Source organism: Trachurus japonicus, chromosome 24, assembly GCF_045865225.1.
Source record: "Trachurus japonicus isolate A0001 chromosome 24, Traja_1.0".
NCBI classification, from domain to species: Eukaryota; Metazoa; Chordata; class Actinopteri; order Carangiformes; family Carangidae; genus Trachurus; species Trachurus japonicus.
The window spans coordinates 13,717,957-13,736,883 of record NC_140930.1 but is presented as its reverse complement, the minus strand read 5'-3'; the positions used below and the strand labels follow the sequence as shown (position 1 = coordinate 13,736,883).

At 43.0% G+C, this 18,927-nt stretch overlaps 1 protein-coding gene across 9 annotated transcripts in view; it reads right to left on the bottom strand.

The window, feature by feature from the left end:
- Positions 1-18,927, bottom strand: part of gphnb (gephyrin b) — a 103,633-nt gene that overhangs the window by 50,606 nt on the left and 34,100 nt on the right. For all 9 annotated transcript variants that reach the window (XM_085770417.1, XM_085770418.1, XM_085770420.1 and 6 more), the window contains exons 3-6: positions 8,731-8,788; positions 8,523-8,615; positions 2,489-2,583; positions 2,057-2,123 (exon numbers count right to left, since the gene is read on the bottom strand). In XM_085770417.1, the coding sequence (XP_085626543.1) occupies positions 2,057-2,123; positions 2,489-2,583; positions 8,523-8,615; positions 8,731-8,788 (313 nt within the window). The remainder of the gene's footprint in view (positions 1-2,056; positions 2,124-2,488; positions 2,584-8,522; positions 8,616-8,730; positions 8,789-18,927) is intronic.

Here is an 18,927-nt window from a genome sequence, read left to right as displayed (position 1 = left end):
TACTTTTTCTTATTGATCCAATGTGCGATCTGTTTGTTTATGTTTTAAGGGAGATACGTCCGAGCCTCTGTCACGTGACTGCGTTTCACCAATCAGATGTAGCCACTCGCGACGTTTGCCTCCGTTTAACCAATCAGACAGAGCCAGGCAGTCACATGACCGCACACAAAATCTCCGCGGTAAACAGGACGGTCACTCCGCCTCAAATTTGAGAAACTGTGGCTAGTAAATGATTAGGATGACGTCAGCCCTGGTATGTCGTGGATAATAGTGGATAATGTCCGTGAAGGTTCTCAGTCATCCAGGTCATCTTATTCTTCTTCCTCCCTAGGAAGTTTAAACCCCATACACACCTGGAGACATGTGACTCCTAGTCACATGACCACCCCCCCAGTTTCGGGGGTGTGGTCATGTGACTTTGGTTTCACTAGAAACCAATCATAGGACCCCCACACACACACACACACACACAGATAGACACACAGACACCACACCCACACAAAGAGCTTATGGACAGTTCATAGATCTTTCATAGATAGGCCTATGTACTGTAAGTTATTGTGGCTGAATTTGTCTTCATTTATGTTACTTTGTAAAAAATGTAATTTAGGCTTTTGTCTTGTTAAATGTTGTTCTTTGGCAATATCTGGATTTTTTCATTGCTATTATATTTTTGTGTATCAGATTAGGCCTACATTTACGCGCTGATAATTAAACGAACAAATCAGAGGTTACTCAGCAGTTACTCAGTACTTGAGTAGCTTTTTCACCAAGTACTTTCTACTCTTACTCAAGTAAATGTTTGAATGGCTACTTTTTACTTTTACTTGAGTAACATTATTCTAAAGTAACTATACTCTTACTTGAGTACAATTTTTGGCTACTCTACCCACCTCTGATTATCTCATAGCTTGGTGAATGTGCAGGTCACAACTTGTCCACCAGAGTGTTTTGGAGTTGTTGGATTGTGTACAGTATTTGATGAGTTTGAGTTGAGTTTGCACCGAAGGTAACGAAACCTACTGCTATGACTATACGGATTATGGCGATGGGCCAATTTGCCAAAATGTTGAACTATCCCTTTAAAGATCGGCATCGGTAACACTGACGTAAGAGGCTTCATCTGGGCTGGCTCAGCCCCGGACTTCCCTGTTATCTTTATGACAGGAGATCATCGCAATAAAAGCCTGCAATGGGCTGCTTGTGCCGTTAACTTTAACTGGGGGTTGATGAGGGAGACACTAATATGGCAGCAGATGGGGGAGAGGTGGCGTAATTGATTAAAAGAAATACTAAAATCGATCAGGAGGAGCGGGGCGCGTAACGAGACAGAGACAGATGTGCAGGTCAGCGCGGCAGAGAGGGAGACAGATGGGGGGGGGGGGGGCAGCAGGGGGTGGACACACACACACAGACACACAGACACACACATGCATAATGTAAACACAAACCCACGCTGCCCTGTACATCTATACCTCTGTGGATGTAGGAACACATCAAAACACTAGAAACCACAAACAAAAAAACACACACAGATCTATATGCACATGCAACATTGATTAATCATTTCAGTGAGCACACACGAGACACACTCCAAATCCATACTTACACACACACACACACACACACACACACACACACACACACACACACAGATAACGACACATTTGCAGATCACAAACAAAGTGCAGGTTAAGACTCTGAAGTGAGGATGACCTTCACGGTTGCGTCATTAGCACAGCGCTAAGCTACGAGCAGCGTTCACACAGGAGTCACTGTCTTGTGTGTGTTTGTGTTTGTGTACATATGATGTTGTTGTGCACATGTGCAGCCTCTTGCTGAACCATCAGGATCTATCAAGGTTTAGCGTCTTGCTCAAGGACACAAACCATACCACCCACTACCAACCACACACACACACACATGGGCGGTTAGAGGGGGAATCTCTTCTCTCTTGCGCTCTCTCTCTCTTTTTTATTTTTTTTTTACCAACAAGGCTGAGCGTGAACATCCACAGGAGAAAGGTGTTGTTACAGCAGTTTGCAGTGTTTCCTACCTGGGAGCCTTTCTTGCTTCCTGGTAAGTTAATGATGAGTGTCTTCCCTCGGATACCACACACAGGTCTGCAACACACAAACACACAGAGGGAGCTTTAAATGGATGTAGCTGGAAAAAAGAAAGAATGGTAGTGCAGCGAATACACTCAATTATGGTGATGTTGAAGAAAAACACGCAACTCCTTTCATCTAAAAAGCCTTAGTTCATGCTGCACATGATTACATTATTGTATCTTATATGAAAAAATGGGATTTCAGCAACAGATGGACTGTAATAAATATATTTATATAGAAAGGATACCATAATGACAAGTTGTGCTTGTTTGTGGATTCCTGTTTACATCATTGAGGTCTAGACATCAGTGTTTTAATAAAAATCATTCAGATACGAGATAAAATATGTGTGGTGGTTTGTGTTTTGTGCGCCCGACCTGGAAAGCATGCCTAGTGGTGTGACGTTGAGGGATCCCATCAGCATTGCCAGAGACATCCCTGGAGCCTCACGCTCTATCACTTCCTTAGTGGCCTGCAGAGAGGAGAGAGAAGCAGAGGAGGTTTTTTTTTTTTTTGCGAGTGTGATCAGAGCCTGAACTAAGCATGTGTCTCATGTTTGGACCAGTTTATTCAAACGCTGGAGAATTTTCACGCCCTCGGCTCGGTTTATTTGGGAAGGTGAGAGGCGTCGCCATCTGAGCTAAAAATGCTTGTGCCGTTCCTCCTCCAAGAAACGCATGGTGGCGTTTGTTGGAGGTGACAGTGGAATAAAATGAAAACTACAAAAATAGTGTTTATAAAGAGGTGGATGTTGACATTTAAGCTCAGAAATATTCATCTTTGACTGAATATTTGGTTCGTTTGTAACGAGGTGGCCTCATCATCAATGAATGGTGGATTAACAATGAATGTTCCCAACCAGAGGACCTCCAGCGAGGCCATGGCCAAACAACACACACCAGACTACAGAGAAAAATAAAATATATAGAAAATGAACCAGATCTGACCCTAAATCTAATGGGTTCTTCCCTGGTCCATGAACCCTCTTCACCAAGTTGAGAGCAAATCGGCTCAGTACTTTTTGCAAATTGCTGCTGACAAACAAGCACACAGGAGAAAAGGCAACGTCCTTGTTGGAGGTAATAATGCAATACAATACTGGTAATATAAAAGCGAGCATATGATGAAAAACATCCATGTGAGTTTTTTTTTTTCAATGTTATTAATTGTGCAGCCCCAGTCTTGACCTCACAATGTAAAGTGCATCAGGATTATGCACAATACAAACAAAACTGAACTGAAAGAAATTACAGAACATAACTTAAAGGGACAACGAGGAGTTTGTATTTGGTTATAAAAAAGTCTCATATTAATGTGGATGAATCTACATTACCCATACTTGTTAATGGGTCCATTTTCGATAAATATATCATTTTGTCTTCATCGTTATTTTGTTCTTATTATTTAGTGGTTGACTGGCCCAGCATTTCCTACTCCCGGTTTCGTGGACGCTGCCCGGCAGGTCATGGGAATAACGCAGCCAAATCGCCGTTTATGGTCGGAACTATGACGGTATCTGATCGTCTTCGAACCTCCGACTTGTTGTTTTCTTGATTTGAAAACATTCTTTTTGCTTTCAGTCCAAGAATTTCACCGAGGCTCATGGGAAATGTCGTGTGAAAACACTTCACTTTCCAAAACTCCTCGTTGTCCCTTTAAAAGAACAATTTCATTCAAGTGCAACATCATTTTATCAGGTCAACACAACTACAAACAGTGAAGTAATGTCCTTTAAATACTACAAAACTGTTGTGAATGTAGGTCTTTTACTTAACAGCGATGGGATAACAGCACAGATACATGACGGAAAGTCCTCAACCAACGACAGTACAAGGAAAGACTATTTAGGATTAAGAATATAACTTAATTAAACTGTAGACACGATGAGGATAATTGTCTACAACAACCTCCTGAAGCCATGCCTCCACTCAAAACACCAGGACTGCCCTTCAAATATTGACAATCCCTCCTGCACAATTCATGTCTCAACTGTCTGAAGGCTTAAAAAAAAAAATCCTTATCTGACCCGTCTCCTCCCCCCCATTAGCAATCAGGATTGATTTAATCTTTGAAATCAATACAGGAATATGTCTTTTTTCTTGATCGCTCTGTGCAATTAAACACTTTAATGATGAATGAGTTTGTCCTACAGCCTGGGCTTTTACGGCGGGGCGGGTTATTTATCATATTTTGTGCAGCGCTACACTGTATGTCCTTGCGTGATTTGGGGCTCGGAAGTGGGAGTTCATTACACACAAACCAGCGGGGTGCAAAAACACGAGTGGCTTCCAGAGATGGCGGCGGTGTTGGCGGTTTCGTGTGTGCGATGCGCTGTATGTGTTTGTTTATGTGCGGATGCATTCATGGGACTGCGCCGGTTGATGAGGCACGTTCCTGGCAGGGAGAGATAGCGGAGAAGATAGCGCCTTCTCCTCCAGCTGTGTGTGTTGGGTGCCCTTGAGTTGAGTGACACTTCAAACGCACCATTAGCGAGGGAGAGGGGAGAGGAAAGACTTCAAAGGAGAGGAGCCACTGATGAGCATCGTGGGCTTGGACTCAGGAGAGGAGAGGGAGACAGGGAGGGAGGGAGGGAGGGAGGGAGAGACGAGGAGAAGGGAAAGAGTGTGGGTGGGACCAGGGAGGGGTGAGACAGAAACATGAGGGAGAAGACGGCAGAGAGAAGGAGGGAGGGCTGAGGCTTGACTTCCACCTCATTATGTGAAATCACTGACTTGAAGAAGAGGAAGATGAGTTTGTTCAGATGAAGTTCACATCCAGATAAACAACATGTATGATTTAGGAGACGTGTTTAGTGGGGGAAAAAAAAAAAAAAAGTCTGATGGTTGAGTCTTAATTACATGAGTGTGTTGTTGAGAGTGAGGGGATGTATCACAAGGGCAGGAGAGGCACTCATACACTGAGGCTATGTGATGAAATCTAACCAAATGAGATCATGCCGAGGCCCGAAATATAGCCTGAGATCATTGTACGGTGGCCCGGAGAGCTCAACCCACTGCAGCTTAAGAAAACACACGCAAATACACTAACAAGCTGCAAGTTCAGAGAATATTTTCATCAATCTGACACGTGTGTGCTGTAAATTTAGTCATGCGACACAGCAGAAGCTCGAGAGATGTATGTGTGTGTGTGTGTGTGTATCAGCGGTTTTGCATGAATTTATCTCTAAAACAACGCCGTCTTGTAACGTTCCGTTATTATCTCATAGTGTGGTGAATGTGCAGGTCACAACTTGTCCACGAGAGTGTTTTGGAGTTGCTGGATTGTGTATTTGATGAGTTTGATGAGGGAAACCAAGAAATCTCATTAGCCTCCGCTCTGAGCAGCTCGCGGCTCTGCTCCGCCGTTCTAAAAATAGCTTGCACCGACAATTAAAGGTAACTAACCTACTGCTATGACTATAGGGATTATGGCAATGGGCCAATTTGCCAAAATGTTGAACTATCCCTTTAATAGTTGATGTTTCAAAAGTCACAACTGGTCACTGACCAACAAGTCCCAGCTGAGCTCATCACTGTTGAGTGTCACACTGAAACACTTCTGTTGTTGTGTTGTAGGATGGAACTCGCAGCACATTTGTGTCTTTGCGTGTGTTTTTTCTTGAAGCCACAGTATGTTGAGCTCTCCAGGCCTCTGTATTACAAGGACCTTGATTAAATGTCTGCATTGGGGGGATAAAAGAGGAAACTCCAGTCCCCCATACAGTATGCTGCTTCCTGCATGAGGACAACAAATATAATAAATCAGTGTGCACCTGTCAGCTCTAGGCTTTTTAGCAAAGCAAAATCACAGCAGAACAAAATTTGTATGGTCACTGTGACCTGACCAGATTTTTGAGATCAGCAAAACAATGCAAGCAGCAACTGACACTACAACTAACGCATTTCCTGTGCATGACCTTTCAATAACTGCACAAGTACAGAAAAAAAACTATGGCCAGTAAACCAGTGTGACCTCATATAAGATATATGTAATCCAGCTGCAGAAATCAGGCTGCTGCAAACCATTAAAATGTTGATAATATACGTTATTTTTAGCCTTCACATAGTCGAGACGTGGTCAGTTCAATTTGTTAATGGATGCAATGTAAAACACAGCAACATGTAGCATTTACAGTAACAGTAAAATAAGGAGAGATTCAGATTTTCCACATGCTAGAATTAATAAATAACAGAATAAGTAATGAAATAAAATATACATCTTCAATTAAGAAGAAAGAGGTGGAGTGTAATCCGTTGTCCTGCCTTCATCTCCACACAATACAGTCATCTGTGTCCTGTACAGCCTTCAAACACACAGAGACAGACAGAGAGATATGGCTGTCTCCAGCACACAGGCTTGGATCAGATAGCAGGTATTATCAGTGACTACAGTGTGTTCGTGTCTTCCCCCTTCCAGGAAGGTTGCTGCTGTCTACCATGATTGATGAGGACCAATGATACTGCTGAGAACCACAGCTCATCCCCTGCCAAACGGTGTGTGTGTGTGTGTGTGTGTGTGTGTGTGTGTGTGAGAGAGAGAGAGAGAGAGGGAGGGAGGCTGGTTGAGTGCATACAGCAGAAGTGGAGCAGTGCAAATCCAATAAAGATTCTAATCTTTTAATATGTTATATGGTTAACGATGGCGTGTGATGAGACAGGTATCCACAGTATACAGCTCAGAGACCACTTCAAAATGATCAGTTCCTCTGGTTTTACTATTCATAGGTATGTGTTTGAGCAAAATTAACACTTTTGTTTCATTCTATAACCTACTGACAAGATTTCTCCCAAATTGGAAATACAAATATTGTCATTTAGAGCATTTATTTGCAGAAAATGGCAACAGGTCAAAATAACAAAAAAAATCTGGTGTTTTCAGACCTTGTTTAATGCAAAGAAAACAAGTTCATATTCATTTTAAAACAACACAACACTACTTTTTAAATTTAGTAAAAGTTTAGAAATCAACATTGGTGGAATAATCCCAATTCTTAATCACAGCAGTGTTTTTTTAAAATTTATTTATAATCTTTCTTCCACATTAAATATGATTTGGTTCAGGTGATCAGCTAAGTAGAGTGAGGTGTGTTTGTGTTGGAGTTCAATAGACACTGGAATCGATGGCTGCCATACATGTAGAGAAGCTGATTTATTAAGAACATTTTGGAGTGGTCTCTTTATTTTTTCCAGAGCTGGTGTAGTGCAGTGCAGGAGACTGTGTATTTATATAAATTGGGCAAAAAAATCTTCACAAACTTAATTTATAATGACACAAAAACCAGTTATATATACAGTGCGTATTACATCAGGGCTCTCAATTGATTAAAATATCTTACTGCAATTATTTTTTTTAACTTATTTGCTCACAATGTGCCTTAAAGGGATATTGTTCCAAATGTTTCAGGAGAAACAAATATGCTTGCTTTAATGTCTGTTGCCAAATGTAACGTCATCAAACATTAATAAAATACGCTAAAATAAAAAAACATGACGGCTCCATCTGAGTGTTAACTGTTAGCCGGGACGGTTTAGTTCATGACTGCATGACAGCAAGATCATTAATTCGCAAAAAATTGAATGAAACTACAGGTTGGGCCAAAGGACAAAAAAACAGAATATACATGTTAAGTGTAAAAAAAAAAAAAAAAGTGGCATTAGAAGGAATTTGCACTGATGCGTTATTATCGCAAAAGATTTGCCAGCCCTAATGTATATAAAATGGTTTATGGTGATCTACCAGAGTACTTCCCCCTATTACAAGAGTGCACACAACATGAAGTACAGTACACACACAACCCACACCTAAAACGTGGGATTGTGTTGCCATCCATTATCTCTGAATTGCTTGCAACACAATCCCACCTTTTTTAGTTAATAAGGATCAAACTTCTGCCTCTTTATTTCCCATGTGACCGTGGGGCTAATTACAACGTGTGTTAATCAGAGCTGCAACACATGTGTGTGTGTGTGTGTGTGATGGAAGTAGCAGAAGGAGTCTATACCTCTTCGCTGTAGACGTCACTGTGCTTCAGCTGTAGTGTTTTTAACTTCTCTCATGTGACCGTGTCCATATTTCAACCCAAGTTGTCGTGTTTGTTCTTATGTAACCTGTTTCTGGCTATATTTAAATACAACTCTCAAAGTTCATTTTGCGTCTTTTTAAGCAGCAAATCAGAAAACCATAAAAAATGTGGCTTAGAAACATTTTCATGAGCTGGTTTAAAACAAAAAGGAAAGATTCACTGAACATCAGCAAAAACACATCAGAGGAAAAGAAATCTGTAAGTTCTTGTGGTGTTTGTGTTCACACTGTCACACTGTCACATTGTGCATTAGAGAAGAAGACACATTTCAAAATGCACACAGTTACAATAGAGCTGGTTCATTCTTCATCAGAAACACGTGAACTCACCTCTGGTGTGACGTCTCTCGGGGCGAAGCCTGTGCCTCCGGTGGTCAGGATGAGGTTAAGTTCCTTTTCATCGCACCAATCCACCAGAGTCTCCTGTTGTTTCACACACACACAGAATGATACCTGGTTAACCCTTATTCTACAAACCTCATCACCACAGTTAAAAAGACAAACAGAAAACAGATAAATAGACAGATGGATCACATACCTTGATTTCATCTATCTCATCCGGCACGATCTTGTAGGCCGCGATCATTCCCCCCAACCTGAGGAAGGAAGGGAAGTTATTAGATCACACATACATTGTACATCCAAGTGTTCGATTCCAGACGACATAGACAATCCTCTTTTGACTTGAGATATGAAACAGGGACACCATGATCAAAATAATTAAGGAACCGTGAAGACACTGGTTTCTTGAATGACCTTCAAGCTGAAGAGTTTAAACACAGGCTGAAGGAACACATGATGCCACAGGTGAATCAGCAGGTGTTCACAAGTCCACACACGTAGGACACTCTCTATAATAGAGTAGAATATAGTCTTTTCTATAAAAATACTGATTTCAGACATACACCCAAAACATCATACATGTGTGCGCCTCTTCCTCTGACTTTAACATCCTCTGCCTTCCTGTCTTGTCGTCCTTTCAACGAGGTGACTTTCAAAGCGACACACAACGCCATCGTTACATATGTAGGAGAATACAGGCCTGTGGAGACGGTGCTGGAGGGAACAGAAAACAGACGACAGAGACTCTTCTTGGCGATGTACTTGTATATATAGTATGAGAGAACGAGTCGAAATGAAGATGGTGGGAATAAAAAAAAGAAAAAGTGGCAGGCAGGAGTTAGAGAGACACAGAAACGCAACGGTGGAAAAGGAGGAGAGAGAGAGATGGAGAGAGAGAGAATGCCCTTGAAACATCCCCTCCTGAAAGGCTTTTCCACAGGACGGCCCACTGAAGAGGAGCTCTGACAAGGACAGAGCTGCTGCTGCTGCTGCTGCTGCTGCTGATGTTGAGCAGCGAGCCACGCTGACCTCCTGTGGCCAGTACGAGTATGACACCCCAAAAACAACAACCCCAGGCTCAAGGTGAAGGCTCCGCACAGACACCCCTTATGTAACCCTCCTCTCTCTCTCTCCCTCTCTTTTTTTTTTTTGGAGGAGCGCTATTTTTGGGAGACTACTGCATCATGTTTCCCCCCTCCGCGCCAGCCACTTAAACACCCTCCCTCAGACAAATACCCATGAACTCCATGAACATTTAAAGCATCCCCCTCTGATTCCCCCTGCCTGCCTTTCGGATGCGTTCTTGTTTTTTTTCGGTTTCTACATCGCACATGGAGAGACGAAAACTCTTCACGCTCTGAGTTGCAAAGAGTAAAAATTCTGCACCCTGGAAATATCATTCACTAAAAAAGAAGAAGAAGAAAAAGAAGAAGGAAAAAAATGCACCGACTCCCTCGCTCGGCTTCTAAACGGAGCGAGGGAGCAGCAGAGAGACGCGCTAAGCAAGACAACACCAAAATACTGCAGCAAGCATGCACGGAGAGGAGCTGTCTGCTGCTGCTGACAAAAGAGGCAGGGAAGTCAGAAAGAATCATTTAACAAGTACTTCTGCATGAAACACTGCACATGCAGGGCTACTCGGAGCATCCACTAACTTGTGCATCAACACACACACATATACACACACATATAAACACACACACACACACGTACACACACACACACTCCCCTGCTGACATCCCTGTGATGGCACGAGTGGTTTACTTACTAGGTTTTGGCATCTCTGTATGTGTCTGCGTGTATGTGAGTGTGTGTTCATGCATGTGCATTCGTCTGTTTATACGTGTGTGTGTGTGTGTGTGTGTGTGTGTGTGTGTGTGTGTGTGTGTGTGTGTGTGTGTGTGTGTGTTACACCTCGGGAGAGTAAAGGAGCTGTCAGGACAAATCACCTCTCTCCCTCTCCTGGGGTTTTTATGCCTCTCTGTTTCAGCCCAAATGAAAATATGCTCAACACAAATAACTAGGGTTCCTTCCCACCGTTTCCTAGGCAACCCCTCCTGTCTGAAGCTTCGAGTTGCTGTGTTGTTCATCGTGAAAGAGTGTGTGACAGTTTGTGTGTGCCAGCGAATGTTTGTGTTTGTGTTTTTCTTCTTCTTCTTTTTCTTTTTTTCCCCCTTTTTTCCGGGGGATGCCATTTCTGTGTGAAAGCAGCAATATGCTGTTGACTGGACATTTTTTGTGTGAGTGTGTGTAGGTAAGTGAAGTAGGCTAGTATACACTGCAGAGTACAGGTGTTCATACCTATCATGTATTGTCTATAACTACAGATATGTGTTTGGAGTTTATAATGAAAACTATGTATTTCTATTACATGTGTGTCTGTTCACATATGAATGTATCTTTATGGATACATAATATGTGCGTATACACACACATGTACGCAGTATGTGTACAAATACAGAATGTGTGAGTAGGGAGGTGTGTTTCTACAGTATTGTGTGTCTGTTGTGTAGTGTAATCTAATTGATATACATGAGGAGAAACACTTAGTCAGGACAGCGCAGCACAACTCAACACAAAGTGCAGACAACTGAAACAACATCTCTCATCGACAGTCCCAACAAAACCTGAGCACTGTGACCTTCATTAAGGAGGATTCACGGCAGGACTGACATGTACAGTATGTCAACTGTGTTTGTGTGTGAGTGTATAGCCTATATATAGATATATGGATGTTTGCATAAATGTATATATACTGTATGTACATGATCTCTGTATACAGTGAAATGGCTCCAAACAAGGAAGACATGCACACAGGTTGTCGTGGAACATAAACAGAAATAACTCACACTGCTCTTTAGATTAAGGCAGCAACTAACGATTATTTTCATTGTCGATTAATCTGTCGATTATTTAAACGATTAATCGATTAGTTTTTTGGACAATGAAATGTTAAAAAATGTTGAAAAACGTCAATCAGTGTCTCCCAAACCACAAGATGACGTCCTCAAATGTCTTGTTTTGTCCACAAACCAAAGAGATACTCAGTTTATTATCATAAAGGAACAAAGAAACCAGAAATATTCACATTTAAGAAGCTGAAATCGGAGACTTTGGACTTTTTTTCTTAAGAATTTACTCAAACCGATTTTTCGATTATCAAACAAGTTGACGATTTATTTGATAATCGATTATTGTTCGATTAATTGTTGCTGCTCTACTTTAGATCACAACATTTCACTGGAAGTCATCTCAGAAATGAAATACTGTAAGTAATCCATGCATTCATGATCTACACGGCTTATCCACACAGTTTGAGCCCATCCCAGCTGATATAGAGCAGGATGCACCTTGGACAAGTCGCCACTGTCACAGGTCCCACATCCACAGAGACAAACCGTGCTCACATTCACATCTGTATAACTAAGTCACACAGTGTGCATGTCTTTGGACTGTGGGAGGAAGCCGGAGAACCCTAGAGAAGCCGTGCAGACACAGGGAGAACATGCAACAGCTCTACACAGAAAGGCTGCAGGCCTGAGGATCGACACTAACCACTGCATTACTGTGCTGCCCTGGAATAAAATAATCCAGGTGCAGGATTACGGGGAGCCCAATCCCAACAGACATAGTCGTAGTGCGAAGGCGGGGGGGGGGACACTCTGGGCAGGTCGCCAGTCCATATCTTTGGACTGAATTGTGGGAGGAAGCTGGAAAAACTCGGAGAAAACCCACACAGGGGCACAGGGAGAACATGGAAACTCCACCCAGAGAGGAAAAATCACACCCAGAATCTTCTTACTGAGAGGCGACCACTGCACCACCAGGATAAAATAATGAAAATACGAAAGAGAATTGAAGAAAAAGTCAAAATAAAACTCTTTGACCTCCACCATTTCCTCTCTGCAAGCACCTGTAGTTAAAAATGACTACACCGTTGCTAGGACGAAACTCAACAAAATGACCTGGCTACTCAAACATGATGATCAACGCGCTGTCCTGACTGACTGAATGACGTGAAATGAAACAGCAGCTCAGTTTGTGTACTGTGCTGTATATACTCCTACAGAAACACAAAGGACCTGCAGTATCTGTATAAACATTTCTACTGAATCTGTGCAAAGATATCTGAATGTACATACAGTGCAAATACAGTGTGTGTGTATATGTGTGTGTATATAGATGTGCATGTGTATATATATATATATAGATACTGTAAATAAGTATATGTGCATAAATGTGTGTTTCAGCATGACTGGCTTCTTTGCAGATAGAGTGCTCGGCTGTATTTTGGGTGGGTGTGATCTGAATTGAGGGAAGCACATTAGAGGGGGAAAGAGCCTGCAACATTTTAATCTCAAACACCCATCTATGTCTCTTTCCTCTGCAGGAGGGGAGGAGGAGGAGGAGGAGGAGGATGGAGAAGGAGGAGGAGGAGGATGGAGGAGGGGGTGGTGGGGGTTGTGACATATAAAGCTCTTCTTCAAACTGCAGGCCGAAGGTAGTCAGCCTGGAATAAAGGCTTTTTGCTCGAGGTGTGGACAAATCCTGATGCGGGCGGAGAAAGGAATGGAAGGAAAGAGTGGAGCAGAGGGGAAGGTGGTGTAGGGAAACTGTGTGTGTGTGTGTATGTGTTGGTGGTGGGGTGGGGGGTAGAGGGGGGGTTGACAGTAGTTTTGGCCTGAAAGCCTGGACGCCAGGGCCAAATCTTTCTATGAATAAAAGACGAGCAGAGAGGAGAAGAGGATAAAGAGAGAAAGACGGAATGAGAGAAGGGAGGAGAGAGAGGGAGAGAGTGAAAAGAGCGAGGAAAAGGAGGGATAAACTGTCAGAGGCACACTTAACAAGAGAAGGGGGGAAAAGTGCGAGTGTGTTTGTGTGTGTGTGTGTGTGTGTGCATGTGAGCCAGCTGCAAATCTCAGTGGTTGTGGGACACTTCCAAGATGAGACCCATCTGCCAGGGTGATTTCATTAATAATACAAGCTCTTTGTACAGGGCACTCAATCTCACTCTCTCCCTCTTTCTCTTCCCTTCACACACACATTCACACACACGTTCACACACACACACACACACACACACACACACACGTTCACACACTCCATCCAGGAGGAGACGAGCGCCTCGGCCATCCCCACGCTCCCAGTAGTAGCGTGGAGTCGAGCCCATTACAGCCGAGTTGTTGGTTCGTCCGTATGTGGGAAAGCTCTCAAGGGGTCACCTCTCAACATGTTAGCTGGTGGAAGGAAGGAAGGGATGGAGATGGAGGAGGAGGAGGAGGAGGAGGAGGAAGAGGAGGAGGGGGAAGAGGAGGAAAAGGAGGAGGAGGAGTGGACTAGCCCAACTCTTCAAACCCCCACCGTGATGAGAGCTCTGAGTGCTCAGCGAGGGGTTTCACTCCCATGATTCCACTCACAGCCACTAAACAACACACACACACACACACACACACACACACACACACACACACACACACACACACACACACACACACACACACACACTATAAAATATTCGGCAGACCACTCCACCCCACAAGCGTTCTATTTATTTACAGAATAAATGTCATCCCCGGTTCAGATCTGCCACTGCCTCTCTCGCTTCATTTTCTCAGCCACCGCAGCTTCACCATACACACACACACACACACACACACACACACACACACACACACACACACACATCCAGCAAACTTCATATATTTAAACAACACGTTTAACATCTGCGGCCAAAACAAGCGCCGGCTCATATCGTACTGTACAGTATGTGTGTGTCTCGGTTACTGCACCTCTGCTCAGGTAAAACCTCAAGATCAGGTTTATTTGTTTTTACTGCAGGGAGTAAAAAAGGCCGGAGTGACAACAAAGATCTTACTGTAACTTTGAATGACTTTATATCCAGGGTTTGTATTTTTCTTTGACTGAGTCATACAGTATAATATGTATAGTACTGTATAGGTGTGAATAGAGCTGGGAATTGCCACAGATTTCCCGATTCTCTATTTGACTGGATTAGATATTCACTAAAAATAACAAAATATCTATTTGTTTGGACATGCATGAGATTCTCAGAGAAATAATGCTGCTCTAACCTGTTGCATTATTTTAAACATCCATGTTTACATTATGAATGGACCCAAAGCTGTGACAGTAATGCACTTCCTATTGAACATGACCAACACTTTAGACACATGTTGATACTGATGGCGTCAGCAAACAGTTTACAGATTATGTATTAGTATTTCTGCCAAAATAACCAATATTGTAGTTCAATGACCTCCTCCACAGTGACTAACTACTGTATGGCTTTATCAAACTTTTATTCATTTTTATTAAACCATCATGTTCAAGCTGCCACAGCCCTGAGTTAAGGTTTGGAGAAGATGGTGGTTGAATTAAAAAGAATAAATATTCAAAGACGCACATTTAAAAAATTTTTTTTCCATTTAACATTAACCTTAACCAAAGTGCTTCTTCTATCTAAACCTACCTACCTGGTTTCCCTTATTAAATGTTCTATATGAAGATTGAACTACCATAGAACACTGTAAGCACTATAATACATATGCTATTATGCATATTATATGCTATTGTGATGACGTAATCACTGTTTAAGATGAGACGGCAGATTCTCATGAAGTTGTGGGCTATTTGGATCCACCTGTTGAGTCAGAGTGCATGATTGTCCACTCTCCTTTTAGTTCTGCATTTGGTCTCCACCAGCTCCCGGCTCTCTAACACTTCAACACCTGCTGTGGTGTGAACTCTCCTCCCGCTGCAGCGGCATCACGCTGATGAGAGAGGTGAGAATGAAGCGGAGCATCGAACCAAAACCAAAACAAGGAGCCGAAAAGTGCTAAACTGCTCTGTGGAGCCAAGGGAACTGCAGAGTCAGATAATGATTCCTCTGTGGGTATTTGTTACTTTCACTTTACACGATAGTCATTTGGTCCATTATTAATATACAAGTATTGATTACAGCAGCTTTAAGGATGCAACTGTAAGCACTTCCTGATTGCTTAACTTAGCATTAAACACTTGTATTCATGTTTTCAAGAGCTGATACGAGTCAGATTTATTGTTATGACAGCGCTTATCAGTCCAGTCTCAAACAGTACAGCGTGTGTGACTGAGTGTGTGTCTCTGTGTCTTCGTCCCCTGACGTGTCTCCTCACTGTGAAATTGGGCCGACTGTCACCCATCTGATTGACTTCTAACTATTGTTAGCCATGACAATTTGTAAAATTGACAAAGGTTGTTGCAGCACAAGTAGCTGGAGGGCAGAGAGACACAGAGCTTACTGCTCAGCCCAGGAGAGAGGCTTATATACAAAAATATATGAATCTAAGCAAAAGTAGTACTCACTCACACTGAAGGGATGCAAACAAAAAGCCAAGAACACACACTTGTTGTAAACACACACGCCTCATCTGTGTGTCCTTGAGTCTGGGTATCATTTGTTTGACCCCCCTCTGTTACTCTTTCTCGTTTGTTGCCACGTATCATTTTTCTCTCCACCTGACTCCACCTCTGGATGCTCCTGAATGCCAAACTGGGCCGGCTGATTGATTGCATGTGCCAATGTGTGTATACTTGTGTGTGTGCGCCTGGGAGATGCTATGATTATAGTTTATGTTACGTGTCCTGCTGTGGCCCCGTCGTCCCTCTCCCTCCCTCTCTCCCTCTCCGTCTCTGTCTCTGTGTCTCTGTCACAGCAGCAGTGGCACATTGAGGGCACGGCGTTCCAGCTGGTCAACCTGATGGAGCCGCTGACTCGTGGTGTGGCGTGGATTAACATGGCACACGGAGGATCTGCAGCGGGCCGGGGGGAGGTCAGCCAGGCAGAGCCCCGTCTGCATCGGCTCCCATCGTCACCACCACAAAAAACAGGACGCCAGCGCTGACAGCCTGTCCTGGTGTCCAGTTTTAATGTTTAACAGCACCGCGCTTAATCCGAGCTTAACCCTATCACTTCGCTGCAACACAGCACGTCCGTCCAAAGTGCCTTTTTTTTAGTGGAATGAGTGAGTGTAGCTCCGCGTTCACACCGAGCAGAGCAGAGCCGCCGTCAGCAAACACCGGGAGTCCCACCAAGATAAAATCAGAGCTCACGTTGGCAACAACAATTAAATGACAATCACAATCACATCTCCATTTCTAATGTGATTCTACTCCATGAATATCACATCTCAAGTAGAAAAAAGATGCTCACTTGCTTCCAGTCGTTGGAAACGTCAGCAGTTCCCTATAACTTTTATAGTACTGACATTAAAGTGGAATTTAAAACTCCTCAGGCTTCGTTTGACTTGCATCCAAATATTCAATCATATAATCATCTTATATTTGTTTGGAGTATGTTTGTAACTCATAAATCTAATCATAAAGGGTAAAGATCAGGATAAACCAAGACAATTTATCGTCAAACTACCTAATGATCAACTGTCTGCAGGTTTTTCACTTAACTTCTTTTTTTATTTTTTTTAACTATTCCTCCTACGAATTAGCACATCAACAAGTTTGTAATTGTCAATGTAATTTACAACCTTCCACTGTATATTTCTGTTTGGTTCCAACTATAGGGATGCCAGATTACCCTGCTTTCACAATTAATCGCCACAATTTATTCATTGTAAAGATTCCTAATATAATATGGTGTGGAGACCAGTTAGTTGGACCAGTCCCAGCCTGGTCAGATGCGTACATGAACTGATGAAGCCTCTTGGATGAGAGGTGAAACGTCTTCCCAGACAAATAACTAAGTCCAGTTGCTTTCGATTTAACCTCCTTTGAGATACTATGACCTGGACAAATGAGAATATGCACCGGCTTATTTAGACTATATTTGATTCTACACATACATAGTGTTGGGAAATTAATTAATGCATAATATTCGTGATAATCGTAATACGAATATTTCTCTGACAATAATCGTACCAAGAAAATCTATAATCGTGACATCCCTATTCCAGCATTTAATCAGCTACTGTGGGTTCATTCTTTAAGGCAACGTTCAAAAGGAATATGTCATACAGTAGTTCTTCACAAGTTGCTGACTGTGTATAAACGGGTCAATCTGGGCGATCGTAGCTCGAGAAAACCGATCAAGCCTTTAATCTAAAGCGTAACGTACAGTAACAGAACCGTCGGCTCAACTGTTCAATTCCTCCAGCCAGAGCACTCCACTGTGCAAATAAACATGAGATGATCCCCGATCACGACCTAGCGTGACGCCCGTGTCATGGTAGCAAAAACCCATGCATTACACATCAGCCTCAAAATAAACAAACCGTAAAGGACATGACAAGCGTGGATCAGTGCGACGTTCCCCACAGGGAGGAGGGGTGAGGAGGGTGAGGAGGGTGAGGAGGGTGAGGAGGGGTAGAGGTGGTGGTGGTGGTTGGGGAGCCTGGTGGTGACACTTCAGTGATATTGACTGGCGACTGTGACTGTGGGGAGCAGGGGAGCTCCAGCAAATCAATGTGCTGTATGGAGAGCGGCTCGGGTGCCCAGAGAAGCGTGTCTGAGGTTGCATGTCGGGGTCACGGTTTGCTCTGTTTGCAGTCACAGGCTGAGGCGGCGTTTGGAAAAAGACAACGTGTGACACGAGCTGCCATAGAAAGGAGGGGCTGAAACTGATCAGCGCTAATGTCACATCGTCCCTAAATGCAAAGATCGTAGTGGCATTAGATTTGACATAAAACATAACCTCTCTCCAGCTAAGGAGTGGTTAAAGGTCCAGTGTGTAAAAATTGGCAAAGTTTATTGGCAAAATCTGAAAATACTACCCATGAATATATTTGCATAGGTGTATAATTGCTATAAAATACAATTTGTTTGGTTTTCATAGCCTTATAATTATTCTTTTATATATACATATAGCAAGGGTCTTGCTTTAGAGAGTGTCGCCATCTTGCGCCGCCATGTTTGTACGGCAGCCTGAACGGAAAATCCAGCCAGCCAGAGAGCGTGTATTCGCGAGTTTCGCATGCATAAATAAACCAACAAAGGCTGTAGGAAACAGCAGACATATCGTAAAATGTTTTTTTTTCGTTCCATGCTCCTGAAATACTACGAGTCGTTCCAGCCGTGGTAAACAAGTTTTTTTTGTCCTCGGAGGCCACCGTCACTTTGCCGACGGGAGGGGTGAGCGCTGAAATCTAGAATCTGAACGCTACATCACAGTTTTACCCAAATTTTACACACTGGACCTTTAAGCTATAATAATGTAGCATGCGGCCAAAAGTATGAGGACAAAATGACCTCGTAGTACTAATTAGGGGAAATCTGCTCCAGCATGAACTGATATTTTTGTGTCCAGTTTGGGGAACACCCTGTCCTGAGCTTCCTGAGCAGATGCTTTCCTGTATTTGGTGTGGAAGACCTCGACTGGCCC